The sequence below is a fragment of the Eleginops maclovinus genome, chromosome 16 (genome assembly GCF_036324505.1).
Source record: "Eleginops maclovinus isolate JMC-PN-2008 ecotype Puerto Natales chromosome 16, JC_Emac_rtc_rv5, whole genome shotgun sequence".
Classification (NCBI taxonomy): domain Eukaryota; kingdom Metazoa; phylum Chordata; class Actinopteri; order Perciformes; family Eleginopidae; genus Eleginops; species Eleginops maclovinus.
This window is the reverse complement of record NC_086364.1, coordinates 18,672,300-18,690,597: the sequence shown is the minus strand read 5'-3', so window position 1 is coordinate 18,690,597 and position 18,298 is coordinate 18,672,300. Positions and strand designations below refer to the sequence as shown.

General features: G+C 42.2%; 1 protein-coding gene across 1 annotated transcript in view; it reads right to left on the bottom strand.

Moving 5' to 3' along the window:
- Positions 1-17,309, bottom strand: part of grin2aa (glutamate receptor, ionotropic, N-methyl D-aspartate 2A, a) — a 142,718-nt gene extending 125,409 nt beyond the window's left edge. Inside the window, 2 exon segments of the mRNA XM_063904984.1 lie at positions 6,715-7,218; positions 17,205-17,309. Coding sequence (XP_063761054.1) covers positions 6,715-7,218; positions 17,205-17,255 — 555 coding nt within the window. The 5' untranslated portion in view covers positions 17,256-17,309.
- Positions 17,310-18,298: the final 989 nt, after the last annotated feature.

The window sequence follows — 18,298 nt, the reverse complement described above, 5'->3', positions numbered from 1 at the left end:
GCTACCCATTTAGATGATTTTATTACTGAAAACCCATTTAACGGCTCCCTATCAGACTCGTCTACCTGGCTACAGCTGTCACAGTTAAAAGGCACACTTCTTTTGCAAGCATCTGTGTGTATAATGGAACTATTGTATGTGTGTGGCCATGTTGCCGCAATCTCTCTGTACTCTGCTGTTGTTTCTGAGGCTGAGGCTCTCCTGAGAGACTTATGGAAGAAGCGACAGACGCCATGAGAAGGATAAGAAATAGAAAGAGAGAGTTGAGGACACCGAGATGGGATGAGAATAGAAAAAAAAGTTGAAAAGCAAGAGGCTGAGAGAGAGAGGGGGGGGGGGGGGGGGGCTCACAGGCCCAGTAAAGCTCAAACTCTGCAGCACAAACTTTCTACACTTTGGAACAGAGGCCATCAGGGAAAGGCAAAAAAAAAAGAGGGAGAAGAAGGAGACAAATATACTCATAGAAAGAGCTAACAGCTCCATTTCCTCTAGTCCCACATATTCATTTAAATCGATTCCCTTTGAAAGTGAGGGGCCATTTCTCATCTGCGAGACAGCTGGATCTAGCTATTGGAAAATACACACACACACACACACACACACACACACACACACACATTAAAGGTGTTCATATTTACAATAACACACACAGGGAGGATAACAAGTAAAGTGTTACCATGGGAATTTCACTGAGGGCAGGGTTACCGCGGGAATAGGATATCTGACAACATACCGGTGATGTCATTATCGAAGTCTGCACACACATATGGCCAATTAAAGACAGGCACACATACAAATTGCCTCTGTTGTCTAGATATTGAGACACACACACACAAATGTTTATATACAGGGGCGAACACACACACCGAATAATTTCAGTGCGGCGGGCCCCGTGGCTGAAGACGCTGTAGTTAAATGACAGAGTGATTTAAGCCAAACAAAAACAAACGTCTCCATGCGGTAATTGGACAAACACATGAGTGATATCATAAAATGTTATTCCCATCCACTCTCGCCGTCGCTCGCTCTCCTTTTCTCCCTTCTGCTCTGATTTGCTATTTGACACGAGCAGGAAGCTACAAACATCAGGGTGCTCGTCTGTGCGTGCGTGTGTGTGTGTGTGTGTGTGTGTACGTGTGTGTTTGCGTAATTATACAGCCTGAGGGGAGACAACAACAGGGACAGATGAATAATGTCCTTTGATCACAATAACACCACACACACGCACACACTAACATTTGTATCTCCTACATTAATGCTGGCAGTGACATCGGGTGTGTTTGGTTAATTAGTATTAAAAAACTTTTTTCAGGCACAAGCTGCCATGAACTACATATAAAGCGGCGAAAATATTAAATTGCGTGCGGGGAGAAGCGGCACTACACTGGCCTTCATGGGTGGAAAGGTGAAAATCTGTTGAGCCTCTGACAGCACAGTGGAGCCCGATCTCTTTGTTCCCATGCAACAGAATTGGCAATGTCAACGATGCTTCAAAGGGATTGTATTTTGGTCCGGATTTTGCTTGTTTTTGACAAACTTTTTAAAACAAATTCCACTGAAATCGGTGAATGGGGGTTAGGGTGGCCGGATTGGTCGAACAACTTTTTACAGAGGATGTGTTCGACACGTACTTCCGTAACTTAAAGGACATAAATTCATATTTAAAGCAAAACAATATTATTTTTGGGGATACATTATCAGGTAGTTTGGTTTTAAACCAAATCACGGGGGATACATTTTTTTATTGAGAATTTATTTTGATCTACTTAATTTAGAAATAGTATATAATAGAATAGAATATACCCTTAAACGTCACACAGAGGGGAAATGCACATCATGCACTTGACCCATCCTAGTGTTAGGAGCAGTGAGCTGCCATTATTCACGGCGCCCGGGTAGCAGGGTAGGGAACCGTACCTTGCTCAGGGACACCTCGGTAGAACTTGGTGAACTTCCAGTTGCCAAGCCAAATCCTTAAGGACTTCGCCACCGGCGGATTCCCAATAATTATTCCCAGTCATGAAGGTTCAGGTAAGATCATATAAACAACCTTGACTGCCCTAAAACAAGCTAATCGGATGTACATTTAAATTGGTTTAGTCTTAAGGGTGGGGGGAGTAAAACAACGGCCCCAGCCTCCTGTCATCCTGGAGTTACTTGTTTTTTCTCTGCTTTGGTTTGTGACCAGGATGAGATCATTTCCCATAGTTATATTCACAAGCTGGTGAACTGCTAGTCCAATATGCTTGTGAATCAAAGATTAATAGGGTTCAGGTAGAGGGATGGGGGTGGTTAGGATAAGGTATCGGAGTCGGGATAATATATGGTAAAATAGGGTTGGGTAAATGCATGTGAAGGGATGTGGTTATGATTAAGGGTAAGGGTTGGGGGGAGGTTAACCAAAGGGGCAGGACTGGGAATTGTGAGCCTTTGAGCCCTAAGTACGATATATACAGGTCACCAAGTGGAGGGTAAGGGGTGGGGGTGCTGTGGTGTCAATGGTGGTCCTCATAAGTATAGAAAAGACAAAAACAAGTGTGTCGATGTGTTTTTGGTGGCGTACAGGCAGTTAAGGTGACATCACACACACATTCATATCTGCAGTGTTACACTTGTGAGAAACATTAAAGAGCATCACAATGTTTTCCAACTCTTTGAACACTTTCTGTTTTATTCAGAATCTGTAGTCTGTTTTCCTTGAGATTTGAAACAGAGAGGGGACATCTCCCATCGCTGCTGTTAACACATCTGGTGCATTCAGGCCGGGATTAAATTCACAAGGCTTGCTCTCGGAAAAAGAAAAAAGAAAAAAGGGAGAGAAAAGCAGACAGCTGCAGTGGAAAAACACATCAGACAAATCAGATTGGAAGTGTCAATAGGCGACTCTGAGTTAAGGCCGACACCAACTAAGACTTGAGAAATACAGAGATTGTCCGTGACCAACATGATCCAGTTGCAAGTATTGACCCCCGAGCACGTCGATAACCGTTTAGCCTGAGAATTACATGAAGCCATTCAACATCGCCAGCCCAGACATCCACCCACACAATTAAGAGCGGTAATAAGGGAAGGAACAAGCCTTAAAAAGTTGACATTAGACAGAGAAGGGAGAACAAAGGCGACAAAAGACCTGAGTTTTTTTTCTTCTCCCACCCAACCAGTTTTAAAAAAGGAGCCGCCAGGTTGGTACTTTAATGGCGGATTGCTGAGAATGCACCAAGGGAAGACATTTCTTTCCTTAATCAATAATGTATTATTTTCAATACGGGCACGTTATGCATTATTCAACAAAGGCTGAGTTATGTATGGAAGGGACTAACGCAAAGAGATACTGCAACATTTATCTAATTAACAAGCGAGGATGAAAGACAGATTGGAGGGTAGAGAGCGGGGTTGAGGGATAAAACAAGGAGAAGAAAGTAACGCATAAATAGTCATTTTTTTATAAATAAGGAAGCTCTCAGATAGTATTCTCCAGAGGTTGACGTGGAAACAGCTTTGACTGGAAGTCCTCAGCATTGAGAGACTTAGCCTCCGAGTGACGGGCAAAGGAAGCGCGCACACACACACACACACACACCGGATATATCCAGTGCACGCCGAGGCTTTAAAGCATATATACGCATGGAAATTTCATGAGGGCGTAATCGTGAATAGACAAACATGCTGAGGGTCTTACAAGGCGTAATCATTGGAGGCGAGCTTCTCCTCATATTTCACATGAGGATTAGCAGAAATCTGCATGGAACAAGGCGGCAGAAAAACTCCGCTACTTACACTTCAGAGGGTAACCGAATAAACCTTAACCTACAGAGGGTGAGGAGTTATATAAACTTTAATAAAAGGAAGGATGTAACTATGTAAAGGAAGGAGAGGAAGGAGCAGAGGACACAATGGAAGAATCTTAATCCTTGTTTGGGATAGAGAAACACTGCAGCACTCGCTAAACAGATTAAACAGCTGTATTTTTGTCTGGGGTGGGGCGGGGGGGTTATTCAACACTTACAGCATCAACAAAAGCATCTTTAGCTTCTGGATTGTGAAGTGTTCCCCAATGAAGGGGCATTTTTTTGTTAGAAAATGGATTTAAATGAATTAATTTTGCATTTGATTGGATTGCTAAAAAGTGGGCGGTATTAAAAAGCAGTGTGAAACAGATGACTGACTGCAGATGGGTTGCTAGATGGATGTCATGATGTGATTAGATGAAATTGCTTGGTACTCTATGTTGTTTTGCAGCTAAATGATTTGATTTTGATATAAAAAATATAAAGAAATTCACTTTTTGTATTTTTTGTTGGCATATAGGTGCACAAAATCACCAGGGGCTTTTCTAAAAATCTTTAAAAAAGGGAATTCTTATTTTAAGTGAACTGTAACGACATCACGGCCACTATTCTGATGGATCAATATCAGCGATCCCAGGATCTTCAAAATACTTGGTTCAGTCTAGCATTCGTGGTGGACTGATGTATTCACCTCAGATGCACCTCAAGTTATTTTAGGTTAAAAAAATATATATATATATATATATATATATGAGAATAAAGATGGATTAATAAAGACATTTTTATAATATATTTAGTAGACAAATACTCTAAAAGTTTGCTTACCTTAAACCACTCATAACTGTTCTGTTAGTTCCCTCAGATGCCCAGGACAATAACAACTCTGCGGTGAAAACTTTACATCGCAAAAAATATTTGGCAATCATTTCCACACATTATGAAGTTAATTTAAAGCGTCCACAGTGATGAGAAGTTGTGAGGAAATAAAGGAATTGTGAGAAAGGACACGAAGAAATGACAAAGCCCTGGGTCGAACGCTTTAAAGTGGATTATTTTCACCTCATCTGCTCCGGCAAAAGAAATCCTCCTGCTGTCAAGGAGCCGAATTGCTGCTGTTTGGAAAGACACCCGCTGACAGAGGACATGAGGGGTTGTGTGTGTGTGTGTGTGTGTGTGTGTGTGTGTGTGTGTGTGTCAGAGTTGCTGATGTGTGGTAGGTGCCAATCAGGACACTCATTCCCCTGTACACTGTAATTCCCCTCCACTCAGCCTTGCCTCTGGTCAAGCTGAGAGATTATCCCTCACCCCTTCATTTCCCCTCTCCACCGCCTCCATTTCCACACCCTTCCTCCCTCCTCTTCTGCCCTTTCCTCCAACACTTAGCCCCTTCCCTACTTTGCTCTTAAAAAAGGTGCCACATGTAGCATTACAGGATCAATAAACCATTACCGCGGTAACTTTAAGACATTTGTATATTTACTGAAAACAAACCAGATAGTTAGAGAGGTGCTAACCCGGCCTCTGCACTGCATGTTTTATTGTGAGCCCGGGGTCGGATTTGGTGGGAAATCTGCTGGAGCGCCTAAGAGAGAAATTGCTCCGTGGCATGAAATAGAAAGAGGGATGCTATTCTTTCAGTGCGACTGCAGCTGAAGATTTCCCGCACTGGAGGATCTTGGAGAAAAAGAAAGGTTTATAGAAAAACAAATCATCCTCTTAAGGGAAGTGAAAGGAAAGACAAACAGTGGGTAGGATTTATAAAAAGTGTGGTAGTAATTTTGAGTAGCAATACCATTGGATAAGACCCCAGGGTTCGCCATAATTACACCAAGATAATATATTTGTCAATAACTCGACAATGGACACAATGACGCTACAAAATGCTATATGTAGCATCTTTAAGTCTGGCTAACACACTGTCTGGTAAGCCTTCTTTCATCTTCTGGGCAAATAAGACAGATAAGAATATCCTGATTGTGATTTTGATGAATCCCAGGAGCTAAGCACTGCCTCATGAATCCACACTATCATGAGCTGTTCATCTGTTCCTATTCACAGTTCAAAGTGATTGGCAGGCGAGGGGCCATTGCCTATTCATATTTGAGAACCAATGAGGACTCCTGCACTTTGTCTGAAGGAATAGTGCACTGTGAATTGAAATTTCCAAGATTACAGCTCCATGTACCACGCAGTTGCCGTTAGCCAAACTTACAAACACCCACTCCTTCCATCTTTCCTCACACTCTCCTCTTCACTCGTGCATTCTTCTTCCGGTCCTTCTGTTCTCTACTCTTTTCTTGTACCCAGTCCTCCAACACTTCTCTGCAGATACTTACCTCATCCTCCTACCCCCTTTACCTCCCCCACATCACCTCTTTCCACCAATACTAGCCTGGTTTCTTATCTGTATTTGGTCTAGAATGACAATAACAATTGGATTGATTGCCTTGCACTTTTGTCATGGTACCCAGAGAATGAACCCTACTGATGTGGTGAACTTTTAATGTACCCAATATCTTAATTTATGACAAAATAACTGCAAAGCTTTTCTCGTCAGCTTTGTTTTTACTGTTCCTGCAGCCGCTAGCATGCTAACACTAAACTGTAATATTGGCAAAGCTTCAATCCAGTCTGTTGGCATGATGAAGCAGTTTTCGCCATTTTTACAGGCTCTTGTTAGCCAAGTTAGCCAAAGAATGTAAACAGGTTACAGATGAGTGTGTGCTTGATTCTCTCGGACCAACAAAGACACAAATCAGAACGTCTGGTAATTGCCTCCAAACCAAAGCAATCCTTCATTTTAAAGTTCTTAAGTCATCCATTCACAGATTCAGTCCAAACCAGACACCTCAGCTTTACACAACTTCATCCAATCATCAACAACTTCCATCGAGTCATAACTTCCAGCAATCATCAGCCTACATACCTTATCAGCCATGATCATGGACGACCCTCCGTGGATGCCTAGGATGGGTATGAGCGTCTGCGAGGAAATAAAATCCAAAATCTGGGCGATGGCCTCCTGGTCGGTGCCATCCCCAAACACCACGCCGTGGATCTTTGTCCCGGACATCAGGTCGCACATGTGGTTGATGATGCTTTTCGGATCGGTCTCATTGACCAGTAGTGTGACCACGTTGACGTCGATGGGGTCCTCCTTGCTCCACAGCGCCCGGATGTCCCGGTCGGAGATGTAGCGTGTGCGTCCCAGGATAACTGCAATGTTCAGGACCGGCACTTTTTCCGAGGCGGCGCTACCTCGTTGCTTTTGAGCCGCCACAGGGTCCGCAATCAGGGTCACCGCAACCAGGACGGTAAACGATAGCAGCAATACATTACTACCACCACTGCTGCTGCAACTGCTGCTCCTTCTACTCCTCCTCTTACTCCATTTGCTGCTGAGCGACATTCTGTCAAACCACTTCATCCCCTGCATGGAAAAGGATGATGGAAAACAGATGAAGGTAGATCAAAAAGAGAGGAGGTGGCAGATGGGAATGTGGAAGGATGATGGCAAAGGGGAAAAGACAGAGGAGATAAATTGTTAATGCACAGCTTTTTAAGCCCACACATTCAGGTAGCATCGTTCTTTTTTATTCAGCTTCTTCTCAGTAACATTATTAAGCACATAAACCTTGCGGGGTGGGAGATGGCCTTGAGAGGAAGTTGCGGAGGGGTGAGAGAAAAAGAAGATGACTAACAAGTATATTCTTTATGGTCACGACGCTAGCTTCAAGATGATTCAGGAGCAAGCTGTGCTGTTCGGAGGAGGCAGGCAGACAGTTATCAATTTACTGTGTAATATCTTAAAACCCAGCCCTCGGCATGGACTCGTGAACAACAAGGGGGGCGCTATGAGTGACAGTAAGAGACAACTTTACTGAACATCCACATTCGGATGCAGTTACACTTCCTGCCACATACAGTAACTTTTATGTAGGAGTGTCACAATGGTGGGTAATTTGCATCTTGTATTAAAGAGTTGAAGTTCAGTCACATACAGTATAGTGAAATAGTTTTTAGCAATACATTATAACTCAAAATGCCATTGGTTGCTCTTTAGCGATGCTAGCAGCATTGTCCTAGAGAAAGTCAAGGTACCCAGAGGATGAATTCCTGCAAATCTCAGCCTTACTTGGTATTTCCTGTTACTTAAAAAGACAAGTTTAAGCCTCCAACACCACACCAAGATGGGGAACATGGTGAACTTGATATCTGCTCTGCATCTGCATGTGAGCTCGTTAGCATGCTAAAGTTGTCATTAAGCTTAAAGCAGTGCTGTGCCTAGTCTCACAAATGTGCTTTGGCGGAAGACTCTGGTTTCTCTTGTCAATGCAACTCGGTCAAATATTATGTTTTTAATTTGTTAGCCTCACTTTCATTTACTCAACAATGAGTTCACAGTTAAAAATAACAAAAAGGTGTAAAAACATTTAGCAGTTACACCTGCCCCAGGATGCTGCTCTCTTCACCTGTATGCATTAGTCTTATATACATGATTTAAAGTACAAAGTGGTGTCACATCTGTCAGACACACACACACGCGGATCATTTCGTATTAAAGAAGTAAGTATGACACAAATTACATAACAGCTGAGAAAGAAGGAAACAACACACTGATATAATCCAGTGAAGGCTCAAAATAGATTGGGCTGCCACTGCGGGCTTGGACAGGGGGCCGGAGGGTTGGATTGGGGTTTCCTCAGTGGAAACACATTTGTGTGTGTGTGTGTGTGTGTGTGTGTGTGTGTGTGTGTGTGTGTGTGTGTGTGTGTGTGTGTGTGTTACTCTGCACCAATAAGAGCAGAGGAGCCGGTGACGTCACTATCACAGACAACTCATAATCCCACCGCCTCAGTGCCGAGAGAGATAACACTCTCTGGACCTCCTTGGCTGCAGAATGCTCAGGGAGCATAAAACACGAGTGAGTATGTGTAGGTTTATCATCATGTGTAAGAGCAGGTGTGCTGAACAGTAGAGCGTGAGCAAAATCAGAAGGGCATAAAACATATGGCATCATAATGTGCCCATGTGCACCGCTGACGATTTATGGATTCACTGACAGGAGCGCATGTGTTTTGCGTCAGTGCGGAGGCTGTTGGTGCATGATTGATTCGCAGGCGCGGTACTTTATCGAGTCCGGCTTTAAGCACCGAGATCATAGGATCATAAGAAATTAGTTTTGTTTACCAAATGTTCCTTCCCATTAACATGAGCTAACAAACACTGTGAGAAACACAGGGAGACATCCACATGTTAAACCAACCAGATCATATCAGGCAGCCAAATAAAAGACTCTTGGAGATGTTAGTTACCAAGGACACGATGTTTTCGTTCCTGATCCTTTGTCTATTTGTCTCTCAGTTAACTGCATACCTCAAAAAAGGTGAGAACTGAGGCCAAGGACGATAAAGCAAGTACAACATTCACGCAGATCACCAGAAAATGTTGTTTTTTTAAAACTATTTTTCAAAAATTGCACAATAGGAAGCATTTCTTATTGGTAAATGTTCCATTAACTTGCGGTATTTACATGAATGAAAATTAATTAAGTAATGCAGTGTGTATTCAGTGATTGCACACAAATATTTTGAATGTGATGAAGATCTAGATCTGCTAGAGATGCAAACTTTTGAGAATATTAAATTACAAAAATATTATATTTGGGCAAAAATATGCACTCTTAACTGTTTCCTGCCTTTTTACTAAACAAAATAAGCTACTTAGCTTAGCAATTCATTTCAAATTGTATTATCTCAAGAACTGAATCTCAACTGGGCGTTTTAGATTCCCACTTCTCATAAACCTTTTAATAAGTATCCATAATAATAATAGCCTTTTCTGTAAGTAATGTAATAAAGGTTTTTATTCTATCAATTTGGAGGGATGCCCCTTGACCCTGCATGTCCTAAGAAAGATAAATCCGCAGCTGCAATGTATTTGGGAGTATGATTATGGCATGAGATTACTTTCTGTGGGCCAGGATTTGTCATACCTTGTGATTCTGTGATGAAATTGAGAGTCAAGAGGAAGGCTGAATAATGCATTTGGGCTCACTGTGTCATACTGTGTTTTTAAACAGGCAGAGGACTACTTGTCCCTTCCTGTCCAACTGAGCACAAACACGCTTGGAGCTGACCTGAGGATGAATCATCCCAATCTCAGCTCATTCAGTGCAGAGAGAGCAGCGAGGCCTAATACAGTCCAAGTGTCTCTGTCAACAAGTGGCCGACTTACGTCACCCAAGAGCTGTGAGGTTACATTAAGATACGCCCTGACAGTTTCTGAAATCACTTCAATGCTGGGATTCTTTCTCTAAATCCTGCTTCACTTTCATATATTTACTCATGTCCAAAAAGAGAGTATAATCCCAGTGGCTTTATGAACACAGATCTGTTATTTGACCATTTGTGAAGCACGTTTTACTATGAAATGAAGCAAGGGGAAGTAGTTTGATGACATAATGACGACATATCTTAGCCACCTTTACAAATCGCTATCTTACAATAGGTTTTTATCTAATAGTTAATATCTTGGCATGTTCCTTCTTTTTATACCCCTAAATATGAATATTATTTATATTAATTTAACTTTAATAAACCATTTGACTTATTTTTTTGTTGTAATTTTTCATTATCGTTCATTTAAATAATAAACAGTACATGTATTATTATTTTTTTATATATATATATAACTGTTTTACAGATGCATATTCAAATTCATATATAAATTATAAAAACACCTAAATTAAAAGATATCCAAAATGTATTAATTTAGTTTTTCTTACACGTAAAATAAAAGTGCTTTCAGATTTAAGGCGTACAATAAGTTATCCTTCTATGTCTTGTTTTCTTTACTTGTATTTAAGAAATGAGTATTTCAAAGACAGTACATGTATGGACGAACTAGCTCAGTAAAAAGTCAAACAAATAACCGCAGTCTCTTGAAGTGTTGGTCAATAAACAGCCTCACCAAACATTTCCTATCTTTTCTGACATGTTCTACGCTGCAAAAGAGCCCCCATGTTGCTGTTTCCCCTTTCAGGTCTTGCTAAAGAGTGCTTGAGCAGCGCGGACTCTCCCTGTCAAGAGGCATTAACTCAAGCCTTCTGGGTGAAGGACTGTCTTCATAATCGCTAGACAATCCTGCCGCTGCAGCTGCTGCTGCTATTATCATTTTAAGTATTTCATTTCACTATTAATAACCCAGAATCAGTCGGACTATCAAAATGTTAAAATGCCTTTCATCAGCAGTTTCTGGAGGTTATGGGAGAGTTATGAAGCCCCCTCAGTCTGGGGAAATCTGAGGAGAGGACAAAGTTACATAAATGCTTTCATATGTACTATGCTGTTTATAAAATATGGATATGTAGCCTCTGTTTCCATGAATACTATGTATGAACTGGTTGGGAAACATCTTACTGGTTTCACAACAACTCCTATTAGAGCTGCAGTTGGTGCTTTTACAGAAATGTTGATCAATGCGCATTTTCTTTAGAAATAAGTGGATTAAAATGAACTGAAAATGGGGATGATAGAAAGCTCCCAGGCCATTTCAGGACATGTTAAAAATATCTGAAGAAACCACACACCCATCTTTCACTGTGAGGAGCTGCAGTTATGGTGCATGGCAAATCCAGTATTAAAAAAAAGGTCAAAACGGTACCAATTTGACATATTATGGTATTTATAGTTACAGGCGAGGCCATTGTTGACAAGATTATCTTCGTTTCCAATGGGGGGGGGTGGAAATCTGTCTAACAAAAGAGTGTTCGTTTTTCTATCTTCCCTTGTCTCAACTCTGCAGCATCACAGGGGGATTTTAGGGCGAGGAGGATAGTGGGGGGAAACAATGAAAAGGAGAAAGAGAAAAACCGTCAAGAGAAGTAAAGGCAATGCAGAGAAAAGGAGATGGTGAGGAGGGACACCGACATTCAGAATATACAAAGAGAAAGATGAAGAAATAGACAGAGAGAGATCCCTTGGCAAATCGGATTGGGGCAGTTCGTCGTCACACAAAGGCTATCGTTTCTTGGCACCACAACAGTAAATGATGTTTGGCAGGCACATCCATAATACTGGCTATCATGCACACACACACACTGATATATATTTCCTACCTGACATATGTGCATATTCATCCCAAGTCCAATAAACCTTTTTCTGTGAGCAGTAAATAATGAAAATGGTGTGGGGGGGTTTCTCCTACATGTTCCTTTTCAGAAAATTAGAAACACAGTAGCGCTGAATTCTCTCTGACCACAATTCCCACATGGGATCATCACCACATAGCCTCTGTTCCCAGTCCACACACAACTAGGTTTCACAGCCATCAATAATTCAGCCGCATTATCTTTACATGATGATTAATATGATTGCATTTACTGCCGCAGTCACATTCGTTCTTCCTTCTCTCCTCCTAAATGGCATTAAATTTAGATTAACATACTGCACAAACCCTATAGATATGATTTATTTACAGTGTCGGGGCTGGACTCGTTGATACCAAGGACGATAAGCGTACGTTTCCCAATGCTCAGAAGACATGTGTGTGTACATACTTTGTGGTTTGTAGAAGACTGACCTTAATATTGTATGAGGGTTTTTTTTCCCCATCGCACATTGGACCCTCCATTTTTTTCATCGCCCGTTAATTTATTCATCTTCAAGTCCATTCTTGTGTCCCCCACTGCACTGAAATTGTAACTGAATTAAGAAAATGTGGCCAAAACACATTTACTTCGCCCCTTTTCTGTGAATATATTAAAGAAGGGTTAACAGAATTACATGATCAGAAGAAGGGGATGGAAACGCAAGAATAAAAGGGTGTACAAAAACCATCCACTGGCCAAGGAAAATATATTCTTATTATTAGTCTATGTTTTAAACTCATTTTGATAAAAGCCACACTGGTTTTTAGTCTATAATTGCTGTGTTAGGTGGGTGTGAAAACAAAAATGGATTATGCCACATGGCCAAAAGTACAGTGCAGTATGCAGGCTTGGCTCCTTGGTTCCACTGGAGGTAAATCTTAATGCTCTAGAGTACAATTGTGTTGCATTGTCATGTTGGCTGCCATTAAGAAATATTTTTTATTTATGTTTAGTGAGGGAGCCTTTGGGGGGGGGGTGGGGAGTGCAGTTTCACCCTCAGTAAAATAACTCAACCTTCCATCCCAAGATGTTTCCCCCCGTCTGCCATCACTCTCCCTTACCTGGTCCTTTTCTTTAGTCTCATTCCCCGGGTTTCAAATCGATCTATCTAATTCCATTTCAACAGTTTCCTATTTTAAATTAGATTTAGCCGTTTGAAGAAAACAGATAAGAGGAAAAATGTGTATGAATGCTAATATGCTGCTGAAGATAGGAACTATCTACAGGCCTTTGCATACAAATAGACAACGAGGTTTAGAGGGAAAGTTTTGGTTATGGGTCGTTCTTGTTCCTTTTAAACCAGATGCAATGTGAGAAATATAATGCTTTTTAAATGTCCTGCCTTAGCCAAAATAACACATAACTTGATATCTAGAATGACCAATAGCAAATCGTCCCAGGAATAACATCACAGTTCCCATACATCGTTGTGGGAACTGCAGTTTCCGAAGCAAAGAAGACATATCTCTGGATATTTTGGCTAAATTGAAAAGGGGCACAGTCAAACCGGTTCCCCACAGAGCTATAAAACAGTTGTATAACATCTTAGGTAGCTCTGGGGGAGCTTCACAATGAATGCCAAAGTGATGTCATCAGGATAAAGTGGCTTGAGACTGAGGATCTTAACAGAAAGCTACAAACTAGGACTGCGTTATTTGAAAGAAATACGTCTGGGAGTTTCTAACAAAAGACGTTATCAAGACTCATTACTGGGATAAAGAATCCAGTGCTTTAGAGTTGAACAAAAGGAATGTAAAGTCAGGCTATCTCAACCTCTGCAGCTTCTATTCAATCGTGAGTTGCTAAACTTCGCCGGACTGTCCCTTGAACGAACCCAGTCTGCTCCACGCCTGTCTTGACGGTCCTCTTACTTTTTCAGCTCAGTCCTCTTCCATCCATTTTTCTCCCAGCCATTCAATCTCTCTCTCTCCCACTCTCCCAGGCCCCAGCCATCTGCTCGGTGTGCCCTGACGTGTGCATGAGCACCCATGAGAAGCCCAGTGGAAGTAATCGTCTGCTACCACTCAGGCTTCAACATGTTGTCTGCCCACTGCACATACCTCTCCAGCTCCCGACAAACCCAGTGTGTGTGTGTGTGTGTGTGTAAGACCAACAAAGAAAGAAGGAAACCACTAGCATTCTCTTATATAATGGGTGTGAACAGTGTTTCTCTTTGTGTGTGCGATTGTCTCTTCACTTCCTGCACCTGAAGCCCAATACACAGTCAATCATAAGAGTGTCTTTTATGCTACACTGACACTTATTTTTTCCTTTAAGTCCAAATTGCATCAGTCACATCTGCTTCATTAGCATGCAGGAGGTTCATTTAAGAACTCTCTTCCTGATTTTAATTTGCTTTATTAGCCTGACTTGTATGCATGTTGCTCAAGTATATTAATAAGAAGAGTACATCAATTAAAGGTAATGATGATTATTATAATACAAGCCAATTACACGTCGTCATTCGGGGTGTTTGGATGTAGGTCGACGCGTCATTTGTTAAGCGTCTGTGTTGCTTCGTGGCAACAGGAAACAAAGTGAAGCTCATTGTCTTGCAGTTTCTGTCTCTGCCCAACAGGAAAGGATTTTTTTTTTTTCTCTGAAGCTACCTCTGAGGTGATTTCAGACTTTATTCAGCCATGAACGGTTCTGATGAATTTGAAACAGAGCGGTGCAGCCTTTGCAGGAGCAATCTGTTCGGCACTTGATTTTAACCCCTTTTTAGACAAAGTGTCCTCAGCCTGACTAACTTCAGTGCTGTGCTACTGGTGTATTCGTCCATATGTAAATAAATATATACACACAAATGTCTTATAATACAGCTACATCTCTCACGCCCACAGAATCTCAACTCTTTCACTTCACTTTCTATACTCATTGTGCGTTTTTCTCCGTGAGATACTGCTATATAGTGGGCAAAACGGAGCGCAAAAACACTCCACACACACACACCCACACCTTTGCTAAATAGTAAAAGCAGGCAACCTATAAAAAGGCAGAAGGATCGTACAGTTGGGCCTTCAATCTACGTGTGAAGGTATGAGGTTTTTACATAATTTTCTTTCGCTGTCATAAAAAATATGAATTGCCTTTCTATGGGGGGGGGGGGGGGGGGCTTCTCTGTGGTGGGAGTACTGCGCTTCAACAACGTGACTGGATCCTGAGAACAGGAGAGAGGGAGAGAGAGGGGTGGAAGAGGAGATGTAAATTCATTTGGATCTCCCCATTATGTTCAATGGGACCAACACAATACAAGTGCGACCCCTACTGGTGCAGCGCGTTCCTGCCTCCTGCATCGTGGCCAAGACGCTACTTCAAAATATCTATCTTTTTAGTAGGGCAAAGCCGGCGTTCACTTTCTGTCACGTTACGGGGGGCACATGCGCAACGTTTTCACCGAAAATTTGATAATAACTTTTAAAAAAACGCTTTGCATTCTTAGATATGTCCATTAACTACACATCCTGGTATGGGATGGAGAAGTTGTTCCTAACAGTGGCGCAAGCGAAAACCCCGCAATGTGTCTGGGTAAAAAAAACGATAGCGAGCAAAGACATTTTTTAAAATTTTGTGACGTTTCAGTGCGTTTGAACACTTTTGGTAAAACATTCACATCGTTTGTTTGTTATACTAAGTGATAATTGGGTACGGTTTTGGGGTGCATGTGCCAAACCAACAAAGGAGGCACGTTTATTGTAATTCTACAGTTAGTTTTTGGGTGGATTCATAGTAAAGGGATAAACGTGTTTAGCGTGTGCCGGCTGAGAGAGGCTGTATTTACAGATGCGCTTTGAAGCAGCCTGCTCTGCGCTCACTGCGCCAGCCTTATGAATTATGAGGAAATTATGATAACACTTGAGCTGAGAGAAGATCATTTGATGTTTTTGCTTCGCATTTCATACTGCGTGCCTCGCAGCGACTAAATTCCTCGTGTTTAGGGGAGAGCTGTGCTCCGCGGTGTGGGTGCCGCACTTTGGATAAGGGACGCCTGTGGGTAAACCCGCACGGTGCCCGATGATCAAAAGAGAGAGAGGGGGACAAGAGAGAGAGACGGTGTAAGATCATCACAACCCAAATTTAAGGGGGAATTAACAGACACGACAAAGTACTTACAGCATCTCCCTTCCACAGAGCTCCAAAACAGTGGTGCGAGATGACATTGCAACAGTCCCCTCTCTCCTCTGAGAAACCATGCAGCCTCTGCCGGGGATCACACTCACAGAACACACTGCACAACAGGAGTAGAAGAAGGGGGAAAAATCACGGAATCACTGGCGATTAATTATTTCCACCGTGTCCCAAAAAACTGAATGAAATCCCCCGATTTATCACTTCACAGGCGCGCAGCTGCGAATAAAATCACTGTTGTTGTAATCCAATCTTCATTGCGCCTACCACGGATTCTCCACTGCAATCTCTGCTGGCCCCGTGCATTGTGGGGGGGCTCAACCTGCCTCTGTGTGATCACAGCTCCCGGTATCCCGTTATTCCCGTCCCGGGTGAGGAGAGGAAGAGGCAGGTGAGCAGCCGCCGGACGCACACAGAGACGCACACGCACATTGAGTACTACAGTAGAAGCTCCGGCTGCCTGCAAAGCGTGCATGGGACCCGCTCTCTATCTCTCTCTCTCTCTTTTCCTCGCTCTCTCTCGACGTGCACGTGGATGTGCGTGCGTGTGAGTTTGCGTTTGTCTATGCCTGCGCGCTTCTGCAGAGGCAGGGCAGCTGGATAGATAGACGGACTGGCGGTCCGTCGGTCTGTCGCGCAAGGCTCCCTCTCTCTCCTTCTCCCCCTCTCTCTCTGCGCTAAAGCTCCTTCAGGGAGTAGCTCAGTCAAACACACACTGATTCAGACACAGTCGAGCGAAATCGCAAATGATTCAGACAGCAATTTTTACCCTCTTCCTTCAGACATCTCCATTCTCATTTTTGTCAAGATTTACCCTCTCTTTGCCAACCCCTGCCCTCCATTCATTTCCCTTTCGGATTCCAATACAGCCAAAACTTGAGCACCAGATTAAGGGGTGTACACCAATTACTTTTGCAAAGAAAAATTCAATATTAATATATGGCCGATGAAAGCTAAGTTGTACCACGTTCAAACACCAATTGTAGGAAATCTGAAGTACGCATTAAAAACACTCGTGAATGTGAGTGCACGAGGACCAATTAGTCAAAACAACCAAACATGTAGTTCATGTTTCACTGTGTTGTGAATTTTCATAGTTGATATGTTTATAGGTAAGACGACGTGTTGTAGCCTACCTGCGAATTTCCATCAAGGTTTCCTGAGTGTTGTCTTAAGTTTTTGCTCATTAGTCAGGTGTTTAGCTAGCGAAAAGTTGTTGGTCAAGTGTGTAACAGGTTCACTTCTTCCGACCTGGAAACAGCGGACCCCAACTTTTAGTTCCTCTTGTGCTAAAATGCTACGTAGCCTAAATACTCCTTAATTTCGCCAACATGCTAACATATCCGTCAACATTTACTTAGTTGAAATTGTACTGGTGCCTTCATTGTGTATGTTTTGTATGTGACATTTTAAAATAACATAAAACAGCGTGAATGTCCCCCCTGTTTTATTGGGAACTTCATTTTGCCATTTAGCATGTACATTTAAAGTGGGGGACTCAACTTCACTTAAACCAGTGGCGATAAATAACGACTTTTGGCCTTCAGAAGTAATGTAGTTGTAGCCTAATGTGAGCATCAATCTATCAAAGTCTCCCCAGTGTGTAAAATACTTTCTATTGCTGTCTCAAACTGAAGTCATGTAAAAAGATGTTGTGCCACTTGGCTAATTTGTGTCTACTGAATTCAGACATACTCCTTTCAAAGTAATCTGCCCATCATATGACAACCTGGAGTTTCCTTTTAAGGTTCAGTAAGTAGGAATAAATACAACATGACAGCATTAACATACGTTCAGTGAATTAATTAGTATGATGTGCTAAGGGCCCCACGCATATGTAACATGGTAGGGGTTTCATGAAATGTCAGGTCAAATGTCAGATGCCACTTTCACTCAACTTCCTCATCAGTGAACTTATGACACAGATATATCCATCCATCCATCCATCCATCCATCCATCCATCCATCCATCCATCCATCCTTTATCTGTCTGTCTGTCTGTCTGTCTGTCTGTCTGTCTGTCTGTCTGTCTGTCTGTCTGTCTGTCTGTCTGTCTGTCTGTCTGTCTGTCTGTCTGTCTGTCTGTCTATCTATTTATCTATCTATTTATCTATCTATCTACCCACCCATCCATCCATCCATCCATCCATCCATCCACCCATCTTTCTAAACTGCACTTAGCATCTTAGCAGGCTCAGCAGTAGAGCAACTCTACGTTCTCCATGGCTTG